The 20,215-nt window shown below is 61.9% G+C and overlaps 1 protein-coding gene across 2 annotated transcripts in view; it reads right to left on the reverse strand.

Annotated features, from left to right (window-relative positions):
• Nucleotides 1-19,993, reverse strand: part of INTS1 (integrator complex subunit 1) — a 35,705-nt gene extending 15,712 nt beyond the window's left edge. The window contains exons 1-25 of one of the 2 annotated variants that reach the window (XM_070567253.1): nucleotides 19,621-19,993; nucleotides 18,814-19,104; nucleotides 16,298-16,494; nucleotides 15,999-16,136; nucleotides 15,611-15,770; nucleotides 15,370-15,475; nucleotides 15,051-15,237; nucleotides 14,778-14,923; nucleotides 14,542-14,683; nucleotides 13,325-13,501; nucleotides 12,631-12,739; nucleotides 11,908-12,028; nucleotides 11,353-11,430; nucleotides 10,454-10,611; nucleotides 9,540-9,636; nucleotides 6,180-6,271; nucleotides 5,908-5,968; nucleotides 4,128-4,325; nucleotides 3,719-3,848; nucleotides 3,224-3,403; nucleotides 2,838-2,987; nucleotides 2,273-2,452; nucleotides 2,093-2,197; nucleotides 817-984; nucleotides 620-731 (exon numbers count right to left, since the gene is read on the reverse strand). In XM_070567253.1, the coding sequence (XP_070423354.1) occupies nucleotides 620-731; nucleotides 817-984; nucleotides 2,093-2,197; nucleotides 2,273-2,452; nucleotides 2,838-2,987; nucleotides 3,224-3,403; nucleotides 3,719-3,848; nucleotides 4,128-4,325; nucleotides 5,908-5,968; nucleotides 6,180-6,271; nucleotides 9,540-9,636; nucleotides 10,454-10,611; nucleotides 11,353-11,430; nucleotides 11,908-12,028; nucleotides 12,631-12,739; nucleotides 13,325-13,501; nucleotides 14,542-14,683; nucleotides 14,778-14,923; nucleotides 15,051-15,237; nucleotides 15,370-15,475; nucleotides 15,611-15,770; nucleotides 15,999-16,136; nucleotides 16,298-16,494; nucleotides 18,814-19,104; nucleotides 19,621-19,678 (3,541 nt within the window). In that variant the 5' untranslated portion in view covers nucleotides 19,679-19,993. Of the gene's footprint in view, nucleotides 1-619; nucleotides 732-816; nucleotides 985-2,092; nucleotides 2,198-2,272; nucleotides 2,453-2,837; nucleotides 2,988-3,223; nucleotides 3,404-3,718; nucleotides 3,849-4,127; nucleotides 4,326-5,907; nucleotides 5,969-6,179; nucleotides 6,272-9,539; nucleotides 9,637-10,453; nucleotides 10,612-11,352; nucleotides 11,431-11,907; nucleotides 12,029-12,630; nucleotides 12,740-13,324; nucleotides 13,502-14,541; nucleotides 14,684-14,777; nucleotides 14,924-15,050; nucleotides 15,243-15,368; nucleotides 15,476-15,610; nucleotides 15,771-15,998; nucleotides 16,137-16,297; nucleotides 16,495-18,813; nucleotides 19,105-19,620 lie in introns of both variants that reach the window. The other variant, XM_070567252.1, reaches the window with a different exon arrangement.
• Nucleotides 19,994-20,215: the final 222 nt, after the last annotated feature.

Raw genomic sequence — 20,215 nt, forward strand, 5'->3', positions numbered from 1 at the left:
GTGGAGCAGTCCACAGCGGTCAGCCGGGAAGGAGAGAAGAGAAGGCTGGCAGGCCCAAGAGGGTCCAGCCAGCTGAGGATTACTGGGCTCTGTACATAGCCCACGGCCAGGAAGGCAAGGGCCACACACCCCAGGCCTGGAGCTCACTGTTCCGGGTCTCCAAGTCCCATCAACGGGCAGCCTCATGTTCACACCTCCACCTCCAGAAACCAAGAATTTCAAGGCTGGGCCACGAGAACAAGGACAGCAAGCTCAGGAAGGTGTCCCGGCTGCCCGTGGCCATCTCATGAGGGCACAGCACCACATGGACTGTGCAGTGAGGCGTCCCGGGAACCAGGCTCGCACCACAGCCCTCCACAGGAGCTCGACAGCACGGGGCTCTGCCACGTGGAGGACGAGTGCTGCCCTCGGCGCTCCGCGGAGCACCTTCTATCTCTACCCTGCAGCAGGGGAGCGGGGCGAGTTGGTCCAGAGACCCGCCAGAACCGCAGCAGGCACGGGGCCTCTTCCCACCTTGCACACCTGCCTGGCAGGGCTGGAGCTAATCGGGCATGATGAAGGCAGCCTGCCTGGGACAGACCCCAGGAGCTGCCCCTTCCACGGCCTGCAGGCTGCTTACCACGGGGCGGCCCCAGGGTCAGGAGGATGACCATGGCATGGACCACCAGGATGTGCATGGTGGCCGTCTCCCCACTGGTCCAGCGAAGGAAGACCTGGTCCTGAGACTCTGACTGGAGAGAAATGAAGGGGTGAGGGGTGAACGGGGCCTTGGTGAGGCTCCAGGGCACGGATCCCGGGAGCCCGCACCCGCCTTACCCAGCTGTAGACCTCCTCCCCTTCCTTGCTCTTGCGCATGCGCCTCACGTAGCGGGAGAAGATGGAGAGCAGGGCCACCAGCACGGCATCCGACTCGGCACCATAGGACCGCTTGGAGAAGAGGTGCGACATGATGGTGGAGCGCTCCACGATGAGCCGAGCCACGTCCTGGGGGCACGAGCATGGTGTCAGAGGGCTCCTGGGACCACGGGAGCGCCTGCCTCCTCTTTTCACACGAGGCCAGCAGTTGACGAGCTGGCGGCAGCCCACCGTGAGCCTGCCCCCAATGCCACGTCACATCAGCACAGCCACGTGCCCAGCCGGGATGGCCACAGGGCAACGGCACACAACCTGCTGACGATGGAGGCAAGGGGACCCCAGTGCTCGGGACCCCCTCAGATGCACAGGGACGTGACCCAACAAGGGGGCTGGGAAGAACAGGAAAGAGGAACGGCACGAGACTCCTGGAGAGGACACGACCTGGCCCTGACAGTGGACATGGCTGTCCACCGGCCAGCACGGAGGAGAGGAGCATGTGGCCAGCAAGAAGGCAGTGCTGACACCATGCCATGAGCAACAGGAGTACGTGATCCTCAGACCCAAAGGTGAAAGCTGTCTGCAAACAGCCAAACACGAGTTCACTTGAACTCTGCAGAAACAGTGCTGGGCACACAGGCCCTGAGCCGTCCCCAGGCCAGCTGCCAGGCTCGAGACCCGGAAGAGTGAAGCCTTGAGGCCTGGCTGTCATTCCGATCCAGTCCCTCGGTGAGGACACCCAGTGACCTCTGCTTGCCTCCCACTTGCTCATCTCACAGAGATCCAGCCGACACGAAGCGCACTAGGTTGCTGAGACGAAGAACAAGCCGATAGGAAGCAAGGCGAAGAGAGAGCCGACCGGAAGGAGTGGGGGGACGGGGAAAGGGGCACGTGCCCCGGGTCATGGCACCCTCCCCACCACAGCCTAGCCAGCAGGGGCGGCCCTGAGCCTCCCCTCCCCCTCTGAGCTGGCACTCCTGCGCGGGGCCCAACCACCCCTGCTCCTCAAGTGCCATCGCCCCATCCCAGGGGCAGAGTGACAGGAACAAACAGACCTCGGTAACAACAGCTACTTAGGACCCAAGTGGCACCTGGGTCTCGCGCCCTCAATGCCTGCTCTGGGTAGGGTGTCACCGCAAAGTCAGCTGGGCACAGAGAGCCCACCCACCTCAACAGGGCGGGTTCACTGTGTCCCCACCCTCCTCACCAGGCTGGGGTCACTTGTCCCCACCCCCCTCACCAGGGCCAGGTCGCTGTGCTGGCCCTGCTCCTCCACGGGCGTGTGCTGGGACAGGTAGACCAGGTAGGCGCTGATGGTCTGCGGGTCGGTCTCCATGTGGATGGCCTGTGGAGGGGCCGTGTGAGCTCGCCCACGGGCATGTGCCGCTCCCGCCCGCCCGCCTGGCCGCGGCATGCCCACCTGCTGCAGCGCCAGGGCGGTGGTGGTCCTGACGCTGTCGAACAGAGGCAGCCTGGGCAGGTCCCGCAGCAGCCACTGGTAGCCCTGCAGTGTCTCCGAGTCCCCCGAGTCCTCCTCCATGGGGGGCTCCTTCTCCTCCCCGTCCCGCAGGCTGCCCTCCGAGAGCACCAGGGACAGGCCCTGCAAGCAGATGCGCGCGCTGGGCCAGCCTCCACACGCCACGCCTCCGCCAGAGTCCACACCCAACCCGAGGACAGGGCCGTGCCCTCAGAGCCCTGGGAGGCCGCAGGGAGGGGCCCGTCAGACAGGTGCTGCGTCCTGTCAGAGCCGCTGGAGCTCTGAGAAGGCAGCGGCACGAACGGTTTCTTTAGGAGACTGTCGTTCGGTTCCCAATGAAACACGGCAGAACCAACGACCAGCTCCTTACTGGGAGGTCCCATCACCACCCGGGAAGGAGGCTTGCAGTCCCTGCGAGTCCCACTGGGACTGCCCCTCCTGTGCACAGTCAGCTCGATAAGTCTGGGGGTGGAACACCCCTCTGAGCAGGGCGCGCAGCCGGCCTCACCTTCATGGCCAGCACCCGGGAGGCCACCTGGGAGGAGCCAAGGCGCCGCAGGAAGTAGTCCAGCACCTCGCACGTGGTCTGCTCGTCGGCCTTCGGGCCCAGCAGCAGGTCCTGCAGGCGGCCCAGCAGCTGCCTCTGCTTCTGCTGCCTCTGTGGGGACAAGGGGACCTCAGGGGGACGAGGGGACTTCAGGGGGACGAAGGGGACAAGGGGACCTCAGGGGGGCGAGGGGGACGAGGGGACAAGGGGACCTCAGGGGGATGAGGGGACTTCAGGGGGACGAAGGGGACAAGGGGACCTCAGGGAGGCGAGGGGACCTCAGGGGGCCCGCAGCGCCGGCAGGGGCTCGGGGCACCCAGGCGCTTGTGGGGCTCAGGGGCACAGACCTGCCGCTTCTTGGCCTTCTGCTCCCTGCTCTCGCCCTCCTCCTCCTCCTCCCCAGAGGCGGAGTCGTCGGCGGCATCATGCAGCAGGAACTCGCACAGGCATTGCACGGGCAGCACGTCCAGGGAGCCCTCGCTGGACTGCACCAGGTCGGCCAGCCAGGGCATGGACTGCGAGGAGGCCTGGGCGGGCAGGGGACACAGCACTCAGCACCTCCTGCCATGAACCTGCCACCCGCAGCCCCTCCCCCGGCCCTCCCTGCACTCCTGGGCCCCACACGCTCATCCCACCCCCCCCGGGGTAAGAGGTCCCAGCTGCCAGCTGATGGGAAGGAGCTACCTGCACACCTAGGAGCTAGGCCCCACGCGGCCCTCAGGTCCCAGCGTGCTCTGGCCTTTTCTAGCTATGGTTCCATTGAATGCTGGAGCCCACCAAAGCCTCTAGAAGGCTCCCAGCCCACCCTGAGCCTCTCCTCCCAAAGCCACAGCAGAGCTCACCTGCCTCTGGATGATGTTGAGGAGGAAGTCTGGGTTTCGGCTCCGACACAGCAAGTGCCCAAGGCGAAGGGACTGGTTGAGGCCTTTGACTTGATCCAGAATGTGAGGGGGAGGCCTCCGGGGCGGCCCCCTGGGAGTCCCAGAGAACAGGAGTGTGTCACAGCCACAGTGCAGCACCCCCAGAGCTACAGCAGCAGGTGTGGGGGGGCAACTGCCTGCCTCCCCAAGGCCAGTGGGCCCCCTCTCTCCCACCCCCGCTGCCCAGCGCTCTCGGCTTGACCCCAGGCCAGGCTCCACGGAGAACTAGGGCGGCAGCCTGCGGCCTGGCCCAGCCCACCCACCACCCAGCAGTCGAAGCTCGGGTCCGCGCGAGCCGTCAGGAGGGGCTGGGGCTCGGGGCCACACGTACTGGGGGTCCAGGCTGGTGAGCTGGGACAGGAGAAGGCTGCTGCTCTCGGTGATGGTCTGCTTGGTGGAAGCAGCCGCCAGGTGCCCCTCGAACGCCAGGATCTCCTGCTTCTCCCGCTGAGCGATCTGCAGCTCCCGATTAATCATCTCTGTCCGGGTCTCCTCGTCCGTCAGGGTGCATGGCGGGTAGGAGTAGTTACTGGGGGTCACACGGGGAGCAAATGGTTACTGCCCCCGTCACAGCCTCATGGGCCAGGCAGGTTCACAACTCGTGGGATGTCCCCCGCCCGGCACACAGCTTGAGCCGTCAGGCCGCGTCACGGAGCCCCAGCGGGGCCATCAGCAATGCTATCACAGTCAGACCGCTGCGAGGGAGCCCTGCCTCCTTCACAGCCCGTGCCCAGCCACCCACACAACGGCCTGCTAGCCACCTCCAGAGCAGGCCTGACAGGTGTCAGAAGCCTGGACCTGGAACTGTGTCCATCCAGGACATTCCACACTGGAAGCCCCTCCAACAGGCCAGATGGCTCCAGTGCACTGAGGGTGCCCCAAGCTGACTCCTGCTTCCTGAGGCCTGGGCAGCCACTGGGAGGCACGGCGGCCAAGCACACGTCCTGAAACCTCACCGATCTTCCTGCAATGGCCACTCCTCTCAGGCCTGTTCCTAAGGCCCCAAGGTCCCTCCACCGCATTAGCTACAAAACAGCCCTTCGGAGGTGTGAAGGGAGCTGGGCCACACACGCCATGGCCTCACACACTCGTGCATATGTATGCGCCACAGCCTCACACACTCATGCACACAGACGCCACAGCCTCACACATTCACACACACACACACGCCATGGCCTCACACACACCACAGCCTCAGACATTCATGCACACACACACACATCACAGCCTTACACACTCGTGCACACACCCACCCACCACGGCCTCACACATTCGTGCACACATACACACGCGCCATGGCTTCACACATTCATGTACACACACACACGACAGCCTCACACATTCATGCACACACATGCCACGGCCTCTCACATTTGCACATACGCACCTGCTACAACCTCACACATTCACGCAAACATACACATGCCATGGCCTCAAGCTCTGCTCCATTCGGCTACTGCCCTCTGCAGGGTGACCCTCGCTGTCCCTCTCAGAGTGCAGCGGCTGACTGAACCCATCTCCTGTGACAATGACAGGCACTGGAGCACGTCACACACACACCATCCTGTCTGGCGCCAACACTGCTTTTTCAGTTCAGCCTCAAGAGCAAGCACACAGCTTGCAGTGAGGCGTAGCCCCAGCAGCCCCGGCATTGGGTGCTCAGACTATGCTTGAGTCCCACGCCCACCGTGGACACAGGCGGTCCCCCTGGTGCTGATCCCAGGCAGCTTTCACATGTGCCCCGGCTAAAACCGCCTGTCCACCTGCCGAGTCTGGCTCCTGATTCTTCCGCTCCATCCCTCCTAGCGTCACGCCACCGTCAGCCTCAACCGTCCCCACTCCTGTCACGGCACGAGTGCAGCCAGGATAACCGGGGGCCTGCAGCCTTCACGGCGCCGCCTCGACCTCACTCCCTTCCTACCCAGAAGGGGAAGAGACTAAAGCTCGGAAGACTCACTTTCAGCAACTCAAGCCCACGACAAAGGAACCTAGGAGGCAGCAGCAAAGAGACTCAGGGCAGCCAGGGGACGGGCGTGTGCGCCCTGCCTCCCGCTGCAGCACGGCCGGGCTGCCCCTCACTGTCCTGGTCCCAGCAGCATGAGTCAACTTACTTGGTCATCACCATCTCCATGAGCATCTTCAGCGTGGGGTACTCCTCCCAGGCGGCCAGGCCTAGGGAGCAAGGAGACATGAGTTGGCAGCTGGGACACAGCACTCCCCTTGGCCACTTACCGGCAGCCAGGGTCCCAGGCCCAAGTCCCACTCTCTTCCCGGCTCATCATCCAGTCCCACGCCAGGCTCTATTCCAGGTCCCAACAAGCAAGGGTCCCAAAAAGTAAGAACCTTCAACACCAAGATGGCCATAAGCTGGCTGACAGCTCACCAATGTTCTCTGGGTTGAAGGCGGCAACAACCAGCAAGAGGGGCCACGCCTTCCAGTAGAGGGTGGAGATGGCGAGGTTCGGAGGCTGATACCTGAAACGCAAACCGTCGAGAGCTCAGCCTCAGCAGCACTAAGGCCAATGATGAGAGCCGGGCCAGGCCAGGCCAGGGCGGCACAGAGGCGACGCGGAGACTGTCCGACTCGGAACGTGGGTGTCTGCACCTCAGTAACTCCCTTCCTGTGAACCGGTCCTCCGCAGCCCCCATGCTCCCTGGCAGTGCACACGTGTAAGCCTGACACTGCACACAGCCCAGCCGCAGGGCTCACCACCAGCCCAGACCCCAGCTCTGCGCTCTGGGGGAGGCCCCAGCCTCTGGAAGTGGCGGTCTCCCACCTACAAAGTGGGGGCAACGGGCAAGCAACACATGCTCACTAAGCGTTAGTCATCATTCTCGTTCTCACATCAGGAACCAGAAACACCCCCAGGTCCACTGAGAGGTAGCTGTGTAATAGCTAAAAGTCACCGAATGCAACTAGAATTAAAGTTTAGTCCTTCCCGGTGATGACACGGAACGCAGCTGTTAGAAAGAACCAAGCGAATCTGAGACGCTGACTTGGAAGGGGGTGCCAACAGGCTGCCGAGGAGAAAGATCAAGTTGGGGAGCAGAACACATACCCATGATGCAAAACAGAAATGAGGAAGTCATGGCCTCTTACGACAGAGTCAGAAAGAAAAAAACACTTAGCCATAGATTTAACAGAAAAAGTGCAAAACTGACTTACCCAATAAAAACTACAAAACATTGTTGAAAGAAACGGAAAGGGTTAAGACCGTTTTCAGGACAACACTCCCCAAACCGAGGCACGTCTTCAATGCAACCCCCATCAAAATCCCAGGTGGCTTTCTGGAAATTGGCAAATTGACTCTAAAACTCATATGGAAATACAAGGACATGAAATAGCCAAAACAACCTTGAAAAAGGAACACAGTTGGGGGCTGGCCCCACGGTGCAGTGGTTAAGTTCGCACGTTCCGCTTTGGCGGCCCGGGGTTCATCGGTTCAGATCCTGGGTATGGACCTAGCACCGCTCATCAAGCCATGTTGCGGCGAGTGTCCCAGATATAATGTAAAGGAAGACGGGCACAGATGTTAGCTCAGCGCCAGTCTTCCTCAGCAAAAAGAGGAGGATTGGTGGCAGATGTTAGCTCATGGCTAATCTTCCTCCAAAAAAAAACAAACAGGAAAAAAAACCAAAAAGAACAAAGTTGGAGGACTCACACTTCCCAATTTCAAAACTCAGCACAAAATACAGCAACGAAGGCAGTGTGAGATGGGCGTTAGGACAGACATACAGAAAAGAGAACGGAATTCAGAATCCAGAAAGAAACCCAAACGTTTCTGGTCAATTGATTACTGACAAGGCAGCCACGACCGTCAGTGGGAGAAGGAACAGTCTTTTCAACAAATGGTGCTGGGACAACGGGACGTTCACATGAAAAAGCATCAAGTCGGACCCGCGCCTCACACAATAGACAAAAAGAAACTCAAAATGGACAACAGACCCAACTGTTAAGAGCAAAAGCGATACAAACTCGTAGGAGAAAACACAGGAGCAGGTCTTCGTGAGCTCGGACGAAGCAACGGCCTCTCAGGGGGGACGCCAGAGCACAAGCAGCAGCAGAGAGGGGGGTCGGACCTCACCGGACGTGAGGTTCTGGTGCTGCCCGTAGACCCACAGAGCGGAGCTCAGAGTCCACAAACCCACACACGCACGGCTAACTGAGCCTCGACAAGGCGCCAAGGAAGTCAACGGAGAAGAAAAGTCTCTCCACTAACGGTACCGGGACCACTGACTCCCACACGCAGAAGCCTGGACCGGGACAGCCTCCTCACCCCACACGTGGAACGAGCTCAAGATGGATCAAAGACCCAAAACCACACAACTCTTGGAAGAAAACAGAGAAGTCAATCTTCATGGCCCTGGACTAGGCAATGGCTTCTCAGATTACCACAAAAGCACAAGACACGGAAGAAAAACAGATAAACTGGACTTCGTCAAAATCAAAACCGTCTGTGTCTCACAGGGCACTATCAACGAAAAGACAAGCACAGAATGGAAGAAATCATCCGCAAATCCTAAACGAGGGTCTAGAATCCAGAACACACAAAGAACTCTTACAACCCAACACAAAAATTCAACAACAAAACCTAGAAATGGGCAAAGGACTCAAATAGACGTTTCTCCAAAGAAGATAATACACACGGCCGATAAAGACACGAAAAGACGCTCAGTGTCAGAAGCGATTAGAGAAACGCAAACAAAAACCAAAATGAGATGCCACCTCACACCCACCAAGACGCTAAAGCAGGACAGACGGATGGCGAGGGCTGGAGAGGGCGTGGACAGACTGGACCTCGGACACTGCTGTTGGGACCGTGAAACAGGGCAGCCACCGGGAGAAAGCCTGGAAGTTCCTCACAAAGCTAAACGTGTGCCCCAGCGATCTCACTCCTCAGCATCCACTCAAGAGAACTGAAGACGCGTCCACACGAAACCCGTACAGCCACGTTCACAGCGGCGTTCACGACAGTGGAGAGTGGAAAGAACCCAAACGCCCGTCAACAGCGAATGACGAACAAAACAGTGTGTTCGTGCAACACAAGGCTACTCAGCCACAAAAAGGAGCGAGGCACAGACACGCCAGGTTGTGGACGGACCTTGAAAATGGGATGCTCAGTGAGAAAAGCCACACGCAAGAGACCACACACTGTATGATTCTCTTTACACGAAATGTCCGCAAAAGTCACATCCACAGGGACAGAGAGCAGGTCAGTGTTGCTAAGGGCTGGGGGGGGCGGTCGGGAAGTGACAGCAAATGGTACGGGCTTTTTAGGCAGACAAAAACGTTCTAAAATCAGACTGTGGTGATGACTACACAACTCTGTCAATAGACTGAAAAACACGGAACCACAAATTTTCAATGGGTGAAGCACACGTGAATCATATCTCAACAAAGCAGCGAAGAAAACTGAGCGTAAACTCACTGTTACCTACCAAATAAAGCGTGCGTGTTAACAAACAGGCAAAAAGCAGCTATGAGACAGAGACATCAAAAAGGAGAGAACGGAGGAGCAAATCACGAAAACCCAGACAATGGCAGGAAAACAGGCGTCGGGCCAGTCACTGAGCACAGGCTGGTCTCCCAGGGGTCTGCGGAAGGCCACTGGGAGCTGCCCTGCGGGGAGCCGGGACAGGGCAGTCAGCTCCAGCCCGGGTGCGGGAGCAGGCGCTGTGGATGGTGAGCCCGAGGCGGGGAGGAGGGCTGTTGTGGGGAGGCTGCGGGCCGCGCTCGTCTTACCCTGCCGGGAGCTGGATGTTCTCCGGGTGGTGGTAGGTGCACAGGTTCAGGACGGCATCGATCAGCTGGATCCTCTCCACCTTCAGCACTTCCACATCTAAGACACAGGTTTCCAGACGCCCGGTCAGACTCACCCAGTGGACACCAAGGCAGACTCAGGCCACGGGGTATCAGGGCAAGAGAAACAGGGTGGGAGACTGACACGGGCACCGACAAGATGCAGGTGAAATGCAACCAGTGTGCCCGAGCAAGGGAGGTGCAAGAAGCCGGCGAGCAGGCCTCCAGAAACTGAGGCAAGTCCTCACTTCATGGCACTTGAATGGGGTTTCAGAACAAGCAAGACCCAGGGAGAGCAGCACAGCGGGGCCCAGGGAAGAGCAGCAATGGGAGGACACACAGCGTGTCTGGAGCAGAGGCCCTGGCATGGCCAGGGTGGGAGGAGCGTGGGAGACAGCAAGCGCTGACCATGGGGGCCTCGCCCACCACACTGAGGGGTCAGACGCTGGCCCACTGGCAGCAGGAGACGTGCAAGTTCAAAAGCACGGCCGCTCTGTGCAGCATCACTGCAGTGGCCCTTGAAGAGGAGGCAGACAGGAACGCCTGACATGGTTCAGCCCCTGAGAACGTACACACATCCCAGGGTGAAGTCCAGAGCAGGGCAAGGACTAAACCACAGCCAAAGCCACACGCTGCCCAGCTCCCAATGCCCCAGACCAGTCAGGCACAGCAAGGAGGGGCCGCAAGGTGAGCTGAAACCAGCTGGAACACGAGAGGCAGGCCCACCCAAGCAGAGGCAGGCTGGAGGGCATGTGCCAGTACCCAGACGGCTTCTGCAAGGGGGGAGGGGGGCAAAGCCCAGCAGGGGCAGGCTGACCCCTACAGGGGGCCAGGACCCAGCCCCAAGGGACCCTTACCATCCGCCTGCACAGCCGCAGCTCGCTTCACCAGGTGGTCAGCAAGTTCCATGGCGTCTGCGGGGCCGAGCGGGAGCTCCCGGGACAGCCCAATGACCAGGATGCGCATCAGCGTGTCCTCCAGGATGGGCACCTCCGAGCACAGGCGGAGGAAGAAGCTGTGAGCAGAGCAGAGAGAGGCTGGGCTCAGGGGGGCCAACCCCAAGCCAGCAGGTGACTTGCTGCACCAAGGGCCACAGGCTGGAGGTGGGGACCATCCAACTCCCGAGTACAGGGAAAGCCCCGGGTCCAAGTCTCATCTGGACAGGAGGATGCCAGCTGCCCCCTCCCACAGCCACTTGCTCCTGATGCCTCTGTGGACAAGGCTCAGCCATCCCAAGGAGGAACGTGAGAAGGCACCTGGGCCTCAGGGGCCTCAGAGCCAGGGGGCAGACAAGCCAGTCCCAGCCCACCCAACTGTGACGTGAAAGGGCAAAGAGCTCAGGTGGGTACAAGATGAGCAAGCTGGACCGGGAGCAGGCACCCAAAGGTGGGTCAGTGGGAGCAAGCCTTCAGAATGCATGGGGCAGGGCGACCCTGGGCTCGGGGAGACAGGGCACGACACAGGCCGAGGAGGGAAGGACGTGTGTACACCACAGCCTGGAAGCACGAGTGGGCAGACAGCTAGTGAACCCTGGGTGTGGAGGTGACGTGGCAAAGACACTGCACACACGCAAAGAAGGCACCCAGGGTTCACGGGTGGATGGGGACGGTGACCATGGAGACCAGACAGAGGTGCTGGGCGGGCTCCAGCAGGCCCCAGACTTGACCAGTCCCTGCAGGAGCAGACGACCCCTGCCCCAGGCACAGGAGCCAGGCCCTACGGGAGCAGACGACCCCTGGACGCCAGGTGTGCTCACTTGCGGTCACTCTCGGGTGGCCAGTTGTCCCACTTGTAGTAGGTCTCCGGCTGCTCCGTGAAGAGCACCTTGTGGAGGCTGCGGGAGGCAGAGAGGACGTCAGGGCGTGGGGTCCCGGGGGCCCTCTCTACTCCGTTAGCTCCAAGACAGAGCATGTCCCCCCCAGGCTGCAAGCCGTGTGCTTGGAGGGACTGCCTCGTGCCTAAGCTCCGAGGCTCCCCGGGGCACCTTCTGGAGAGCCTCCGGCAAGCCCTCAATGAGAGCTGGGGGCTGGCAGTGACGGAGCAGTGTTTACAAAGCCCGGCCCAGCCCGACGAGACCCCATCTGCCCCCAGAGGGGAGGCTCTGTCTGAAACGCTGATGTCACGCAAGCTGACCCTCTGTCACGCAGGATGGGGAACCGCTGCCCACTGCACCTCTGGGTCCTAAGATGCTGGCGTCAGCCGGTGACCCCCTCTAGGGGGACAGGCTGCTGTCAGGCAAGCCCTGCCACTTGTCCCAAGTCACCCAGGGAAGTAGAGAGCCATGTGAGCAGCAGGACAGCAGGGCCCGTACCAGTGCACATAGTCCTTGGGGGCGAGCTTGCTGATGGAGGGCACAACGGTGTGGAGCCACCACACGGCGTCCCGCTGGATGGCAGCGATCTGGTTCTGGAAAGAGCGGAGCACCTCCAGGTCTGCAAGGGACAAGCAGGGTCACCGGCAGGCCGCACGGGAGCCTGAGGGGCCCTCGGGGTGGAGCTCAAGGCTGGCACAGGGAGGGAAGCCCTCAGAGCACCCCCACTCCTGCCCACCTATAATGACAGAGGGACACGCACAGGACACGGGGCACGCCTATGTAGCTGGAACGACACGCTGCTCACCCTCACGCAGGCCCAGGAGAGCCAGGGTGCCGACACCCTCAAAGCCCAAGTGACTTTACTCCAGCCAGTTGCTTAAAGTGTCTCTGCGGCCTGACCTTCCAGCAGGATTCGAAATGACCCGAAACAGGCTGGTCTAAACACACCCGTCCCTTGGCTGAAAGGCCACAGCCTGAAACGCCCCATGATGGGCACCAGAACGCAAAGGAGCAAATGACTCAAGCCGAGAACGGGCCCTGGGCCTGGAGCTGGCGTTCTCAGCCCAAACGGGCAGAAGAGGCAACGGCAGCCCCCAGAAGCTCCCGGCGCCTCTGGCCGTGCTGAAGGACCACCCTTGCCCGCCCTCTGCTGGGGCGAGGGGAGCGCCCACTGCCGCCAGGCCTGGACCCGCGCAGACTCCAGGCTGCTCCGCTTCTTACTCTTCTTCTCTCCTTTGTCCCAGGCGATGCCGGCCTCCTTCACCTGGGCCGTGATGCCCAGCATCATGGACACGGCCAGCACGTCCGTGATGTGCACCACGAAGCGCTCCTGCAAGCACAGCCAGCACAGCAGGGTTTGTGCTCTGGAGGGGCCCGCACCCGAGGGGCCTCGCTCAGGCCTCTCAGCACACAAGCAGCTGGGACAGGAGGACGCCCCGGGACCACCGAGCCAGGAGAGGGCCGGGCAGGAGGAGATCTTGACCCCAAGAGGCAGCTGGCAGCAAGGCTGGGTCGAGCCACAGGAAGGAGGGTCAGCCAAGAGAGCTGGACAAGGCCCACCCTCCTGAGAAGTGGACCACCACCCTGGGCTGTCTGCCAACTCAGCTGCGTGGCACTCGAGATCTTCCTCAACCCGCCCCACCCTCCTTCTCGGCCTCATCTCCTTCTGCACCCTCACAAACCCTGAATTTCCCAGAGCAGACCGCCTGCCCGCCCCTCCACGCACACGCTGGGTGGCCCTGCCTCCCCGGAACCCTCAGTCCCCGGCACCACAGACTCCACACCCTGGGGGCACTCGGGCACCCCTCCTCGGTCCTCGTGCAGGATAGGGCCTACGCCGCCCCTGGGATGGCCGTCACACACACGGGGCGCCAACTACTCAGGCCCACGCACTCAGGGAGGGGCGGTGAGGCACCTTGAACTCCATGTCCAGGTACTGGGGCTCCTTGCGCTCCTGCATGAGCCCGAGGCAGAAGGCCTGAAAGTTGATCTCGTGCTTGGTCTGTTTGATGATCTCCCGGAGCAGGGCCCGTGAGGCCCGCAGGTAGTCGTCCTTGTTGGTCAGCAGGTCCTGGAACACCATGGCCAGGAACTGGGCGGAGAGACCACACGGGGAGCTGCTGGGACCAGGCCGCTCTCCACCGGCTTCCATCCCGTCACACGCCCACCGTCAGGGCCTCGCTCGGCCCCAGAGGCAGCTTTCCCTGGGCCACCCAGGAAGAGGTCCCACCGCCTGCTCTCCTGAAGCATGGCAGGCACGTTAGCACACGAGCGTCCTGCAGCACGACTCACAGACTGACCCACTCCCAGGTGGTGGGGGAGCCTGCCCTCTCCACGGCCGGGCTCTGACAGCGGGGGACGGGCCTTGTTTAACTCTGCTGGCAGCTGGCTCGTGGGGCACCAGTCCTCGATAAACGAGGGGACAGGGTAATGAACAGAGGCTGGCTGCGGGTGAGGGCGTGCACGCTGCTAAACTCCAGGCAGCCGAGCCCCGGGGGATGAAGGTGCGGGCTCGCCCACCCCACCCCAAACCAGACCGCCAACCCGCAACCCCCTTCCTCAAACGCCAGGGGGCTGACCGCGGGAACCGCATCGCGTCTCCCTGGGGTTTCATGTGCAACTAACGGCTTCAGAGCCCAGCTCGTGTTAACGACAACAGGAGTGCTGCTCTCAGCTCCCTCTTCAGAAGGGACCCTGAATCCGGGGGCCCAGAGCTGGGCCCACACCGGGGGCCACGGGCACGCCCGCTTGTCTGAGAAGGCCCACATCTCAGGACGGCCAGAGCAGCCTCAGCCTGGAAGCCGGAGCCTGTCTCAAGGCTCAGCACTTCAACTCCTGACAATTCTGGTTTGCGTTTCCAAGAAAATGGTCACGAGTCGTGACTGCGCCCACTATGCACTGACTGGAAAACAAACTCAAGTGCTACAACAGCTCACGGGCACAGTCCCTACTGGCCCCTTCCAGAGCCTTCTCCACACAGCTCAGCACCACACTACCCACTTCACCTCAACACGGGCACCATGGACGACACCACGCACCCCTCCCCGCCCTGAGCCCAGGGCCTGCCCTCCAGCCCAGAGAGCGGCTGCAGCAGGTGCCAGTGAGCCCCGCCCCGCCCCGCCGCAGGCCCACCTTTGGCGCCAGCTCCGGGCTGTGCTGCAGCACGGTGTAGAGCGTCTGCATGTTGTTTGGGTTCCGCGCGTTGGAGAGCTCATTGAAAATCACGAACTTGATGGTGGTGCCCAGGTTGTCCTTGTGCGCATTCAGCAGTTCCCTGGACACGAGCCGAGCAGACGGGGCGCCTGTGTGGGCCAGGGCCGCCCACCGAGGCTGCGCTCCCACCCGCCTCCCTCCCCGCCCGGCCGGACCTGACGCAGAGCATGTAGTGGTTGAGGAGAACTTTGGGCTTGAGGCGGATTTTGATCAGGTGGGAAATGACATCCATGTCCTCGGAGGCGTGCGTGTTGCAGTTCATGCACACGGACATCAGCAGGTCCTGGGCTGGCCGGGTCAGCTGGGCGGAAGGCCAAGGAAGGTGCCATCAACCTCAGCCTCGGGCCGACGGGGCGTGGGCACCACAGGACCCAGCAGGGTGACCGACCCTGCGTGCAGTGCAGGGTGCAGCACCTCCCTGTGCTCACCTTGGGGTTCTGCAGCCACATCTCTAGCTTCTGCACCGTCATCAGTCGCACCTCTTTATACCCAGAGGTGGAGGTGAGCAGCCGCAGGAGGTTCCGAGAGACGTTATCGATGGGCTGGCGCCGGTTGAGCTGGTCCCGGAGCATGTCGAGAACGTACTCCTCCACGCTCTCTGTGAGGTCATCATACCTAGGCCAGAGGGGGGAGGAGGGGAGGAGGAAGGCAGGCTCTCCCCGTGGGGCCCACCTGCCGCCTCCGCCACACGCAGGGGCCCGCGCATCCGGGAGGCCTGGGTTCACTGGGGCGGCGCGGCACGCCTACCTGGGCATGAGCTGGCCCTCCTGCTCGGGGCTGAGCTTCTCCTCGGCGATCAGGAGCTCTGTCTGGCTGTCCTCCTCCTCAGTGAGGGCAGGGTGAGGGCTGTTCCCTGCAAATCAAGTGCCTCACAGTCACAAGCACCCGCTCCCCCTCTGCTGGGCCCCACGGAGGGAGCAATGACCGCAGCCCTCCCCGCATGTGGAAACCCCGTCCTCTCCCCAGTCCGGCTGCCTGGCATCCTTACCAGCACTGAGATCCCCTCCACTGCGCCCCGCCTCCCCCTGCAAGAGCATGCTCTTGGGGGGCATCTTGGTGTTAAAGGCTGTCTGGACATTGTCCACGAATGTCTTGCAGTGTGGGCTGTCCACCCAGATCCGCTCCCCCAGGGAGTCCTCGATGTACACCTGCATGTGACAGAAGCTGGCCCCTTCTGCCTGTTCTCTGTGGGCCTGCTCCCCGGCCGGGTCACGGCAGGACCAAGACAGGGCTTCCCCAGACCTCCCCAGGGCCACCAGATGCACAGAGAACACACCGTTTGCCTCTTTTTCCTTCTGGGGGTCCAGGGCATCCCCCCTCCTGCATTCAACCCAAAGCAGTAACCTCACTGAGCCTCCCAGGAGAGGTGGACTCACCTTGACGAAGATCTCGGGCCAGTTCTCATCCTCCTCGTATGCGGCCATCAGCAGGTTACAAGCCAGAACGGACACGAGGCTGTTCCCCTTGGCCTTGAAGTTGATGGAGGCGTCCCGCCGCAGGAGGCTGCACAGAGCCTACAGGACAGCGCACATGGCCAGGGGAAGCCCAACCCCATGCATAGGGCAGATGTGCTTCCAGGGAGGCCACCAGGGAGGGAGAAGAGACACAGCGACGAAGGCCACCCCCCTCTGCCCACCCCTTCCCGGGATGAAGGAAGGGGACGCCCAGGCCTCACCTCGATGACACCCTCCGTGGCGAAGATGTTTGGCTTGATTTTGGCCAAGTACATGAGGCTCAGGTACAGGATGCTGTCCGGCTTGGCCCGGGTGACCTTCAGCTGCTTTGCAGCCCCGCACAGCACGCCCTCGATCCTGTCGTCATTGCCCTCCAGCTCCGCAGCCTCGATCTCGTCCAGCAGCACTGTGGGGGGAACTGTGGGTGGAGGTAGCACCCCGTCAGAGTGGGCAGCCACAAGACCGCCTATTGGGGTCCCCCTCAAAGCCAGGGGACAAGCTAGCAAGCTGTCAGAAAGCCAGCAAGCAAGGCTGAGGGCTGCGCCACATGCAGCTAACCAGGCTCCGAGGAGGACAGCAAAATAGGGAGCAGAAGCAGCACGTATTGCCGGCCGCACACGGGAGCCAGTCACCCCAGACCTCTCTGCTGAACCCACACAGCTACCCTGAGGAGTGCGGTCCCACAGCAGCACGTTTATCTTCCTACAGGCTGGTGAGTTTCCCTAAATTTTCAAACGAGCCGGCACGACGCCGCCCTGCCTCACACTTCTCCCTTCAACAGCACCGCCTCTCCGGCCGTCTCTTCCCCACTCCGCGGCCGGGCCTTCGCTCCTTTTCCCATCTACCGCCCAGGAGCTTTGGCTTTAATGGTCTTTGCAAACGACCAAGCGTGGGTGCTGGCCCTCCCGCTAGTGTCCACGTCTGCCCGTCAGCACCTCTCCCTCCACTCCGTGGGTTTCTCCCATCCGCTGTCCCTCCCTCAGCGGGACCTCAGCTTGCCCACCCGCTGGCACTGGCTCCCCCGAACGTTCCTCTCAAGCGCTCGGCCACGTCACTTGTCTCCACGTCACATGCTCAGGTCTACGTCTCCAGTTTTCATCTTGATCTCTTCTTTCACCAAAGGATTTTCAGGATCGCATTTTTAAACTTCCAAACGTACAGAGAGAGGTGTTGTTACTGACCTAACTGCATCAAGGATACGGGACTCAATGAGATGCTCTGAATGCTTTCTGGGCGCCAGGAACCAAAGACAAACTGGCAGGATGGAGGGACTGGAATGACCCAAGGTCCACTTTAAAGAGAGTCCAGATGCCAGACACCAGAAAGAGCTGAACTCAGCCTTTTCTGTTTCGCTAAAAATACTTGTACTTTATCGTCCAGACTGTGCTTTTCACAGTGGTACCTTGTTTAGTTCTCAGCCACTTTTTACAGGAAATGATACTAAACAAATAAAGCACAGCTCGTAACTGAGAAGGTCGAGCCCGAGCCGGGACCTCAGCCCCGGAAGCACTCCAGTCGTCAGCACACTGGCCGCCAGGTGAGGGCCCCCAAACTGCAGGTCTGAGGCAGCTGCCACCCGACTCATCTCCCGCAGCTCGGCTCCAGCTGCGTCCTTGCTCCGTACGCCCCCAGGCTCGCCACTGCCTATGAGGCACGAGCATCTTCCCCACCGCCAGCCCGTCTCACGCTGTGGGCTGCACAGACCTCGCCTGTTCCCTGAGCACAGCGCCATTCTCAGGACATGGGCTCCAGCTTAGCGCTTTCTAATCCAACACCCTCGCCTGTCTGTCACAGTCGCAACCATCCTCCAAAGCCTGACTTCATATCACAGTTCCCTGACGAGCCTTCTCGCTCCCGGCCGCCACGTGGGTACCTAAGTGCTCCACATCCGGACGCTTGGATGTTAACAGATTTGCTCTACGGGACATCGTGCAGCCACGAGAAACAACGAACGGGAAGGTGATGCAGCACAGCGGGGGCAACCTCACACGCACGCGGAATCGAACGCTTTGACACACACAATGGGATTATGAAAACATCATATGTTTAAGGTTATTATGTTATCTTTCCGGCTGAAAAAAAACGAGGCAGGTAAACTCTTTGTCTTCAGTAACTGGAGAGAAAGGATGAACGAGTGCCGAGCTCCTCGTCCCAGGCAGAGAGAGGAACTCGCCAGAGCACACGGCCCGTGGGAACGAGGATCTGGGCTTCACGGTTGCTGTTCCTCCCCAGCACTCAGAACAGAGCCCATCACAACGGAGGCGATCCACAAAGACGTCACCCGAGCAACGGAACGAAGGAGCAGACCCAGACTAGGGAGCGCGGGCACAAGCTTTGTCTGCGGGACTGACGAGAAGCCCACGCGCCGGCTCATTCCACCCTCAAAGTGAAGGCCACCAGGGCGCCCTGGAGGAACTCGCCCAGCGTCAACACTTCCTCCTGCTGCAGACGTGGCACTAGCACACGTGGGCCCAGACCCACCCTTGCCATCTTCCCTGGATCACATTAGTACCCCCCGCCCCTGCCCCCATCACGGAACTCGGAAGCACCTCGGGGTAAAGGTACCTGGGTGCCAGGCCCCCGGAGAAGAGACTCTCAGAGCACTCCGCTCGCCCCTCTGCAAAGAACCTACGCTGCACCCCCGGTGCTGACCGCAAGGGGCCCTGACCCAAGCCCTAGTGGACTGACAAAGTGTCAGAGGGTGATGTCCTCCGGGAAGTCCAGGGACCGACTTTACCTTCAATCGGGACCACAGACGGTTCTTTAATTGAGGGAGAGATAGCGCGCTTTTCTGCCACTGCGGCCTCAGCCAGGCGCCCCAGGGCACTCAGAGGGGGCGTGGAGGAGAGTTTGGGACGCTTGGTGAGGCCGGTCAGGGCAGAGGCACCGGCCAAAGCGGCCGCAGCATCCCGCTTGCGCTCCGAAGGCAGGCCGGAGGGGGCCGGCTTCAGCAGGGTGGAGCCCGTCTTCGACTCACTGGCCTGACCCTTTGAGCCCAGAGCAATGAAGTCTCCTGGCGGAGGGTGCCCTGCAGACAAGGGAGGTGGAGAGACGTGCACGGTCACACAGCGTCCACCGAGACGGAAAGGATGTCGGAGACTCACTTCAATCTCCGTCTGTTTCAGAGGCCGTGGGGAAGCAAGAAACGAGCCTCCCGGCGGGGCCGCAGCAGAGCTCACTGCACACCAGCCCCCTCGGACATCCATGCGCCGGCTCCCCCAATCCGAGTAGATCTAACACAGGCAGCGCTACTCCCGCTTTACAGACGAGATTAAGTCACGAACCCCAGGCCACCAGCCGGCCAGCGGCAGAGCCCGGCTCCGAGGCCGGTCCACGTCCCCCGCCGCCCCCCGGGAACGCCTTCGCTACCGTCCACTGCCTGCCGGCCCGGCCTGGGCCGAGATGCCGCGTCCCGGAGGCAGGCGCGCGGTCCCGCCTCCCCTGGGGCCGCCCAGGACCGAGGGCAGCTGGTCCAGACCCGACTCCCGGAGCAGCGCTGGCCTGGCCGGGAGGCCCGCGAAGCCGCCCCGCTGCCCGTGCGCACCTGAGGGCTTGGCCGCCGCGCTGGGCCGGCGCACGGCGGTGGGCTTGGCCCGGTTCATGCTCGTCCCGGGCCCGCGCCGCTCCTCGCCGCCGACGCGTCACCCGTGGGAAGGCCGGCGCCGGGGCGCTCGCTCATTCATTCGCCCTCGGCTGCTCGGGGCAGGGGGCTCGAGGCAGAACGGCCCCGCAGGGCGGAGCGACTGCGGGGGGCCGCGGGGGCCCCGTCTCGGATGCGCCGCGGAGGGTCGGTGTCGCCCGCAGCCGCAGCCCAGACGCCTCCCGCCCACCGCACCTGGAGCCCAGCAGCAGCCACGGGCGCCCCGGAACCGGAAGCCCATCGCACCGCCCTCGGCGCCGCGACTTCCGGAAGAACCGGAAGCAAAATAGCGTGGGTGGGAGGAGGACGGGCGGCGAGGCGAGAGGGCCCCGCAGCGCCTGCGCCGTGCCTGCAGCGCTCTCTGGCGGCGGGAGGCCGCGGGGCCTCGTTGTATTTTGATACAACGATGGCGGGAGAGGCGGGCTGTGTCACCCTCTCTGTCTGGGGGTGAAGCTGAGGTTCTCTGGTGACGCGCCAGCTAGGAGGGGTAGCATCGGGA

The sequence above is a fragment of the Equus przewalskii genome, chromosome 12 (genome assembly GCF_037783145.1).
Source record: "Equus przewalskii isolate Varuska chromosome 12, EquPr2, whole genome shotgun sequence".
In the NCBI taxonomy this organism is placed as follows: Eukaryota; Metazoa; Chordata; class Mammalia; order Perissodactyla; family Equidae; genus Equus; species Equus przewalskii.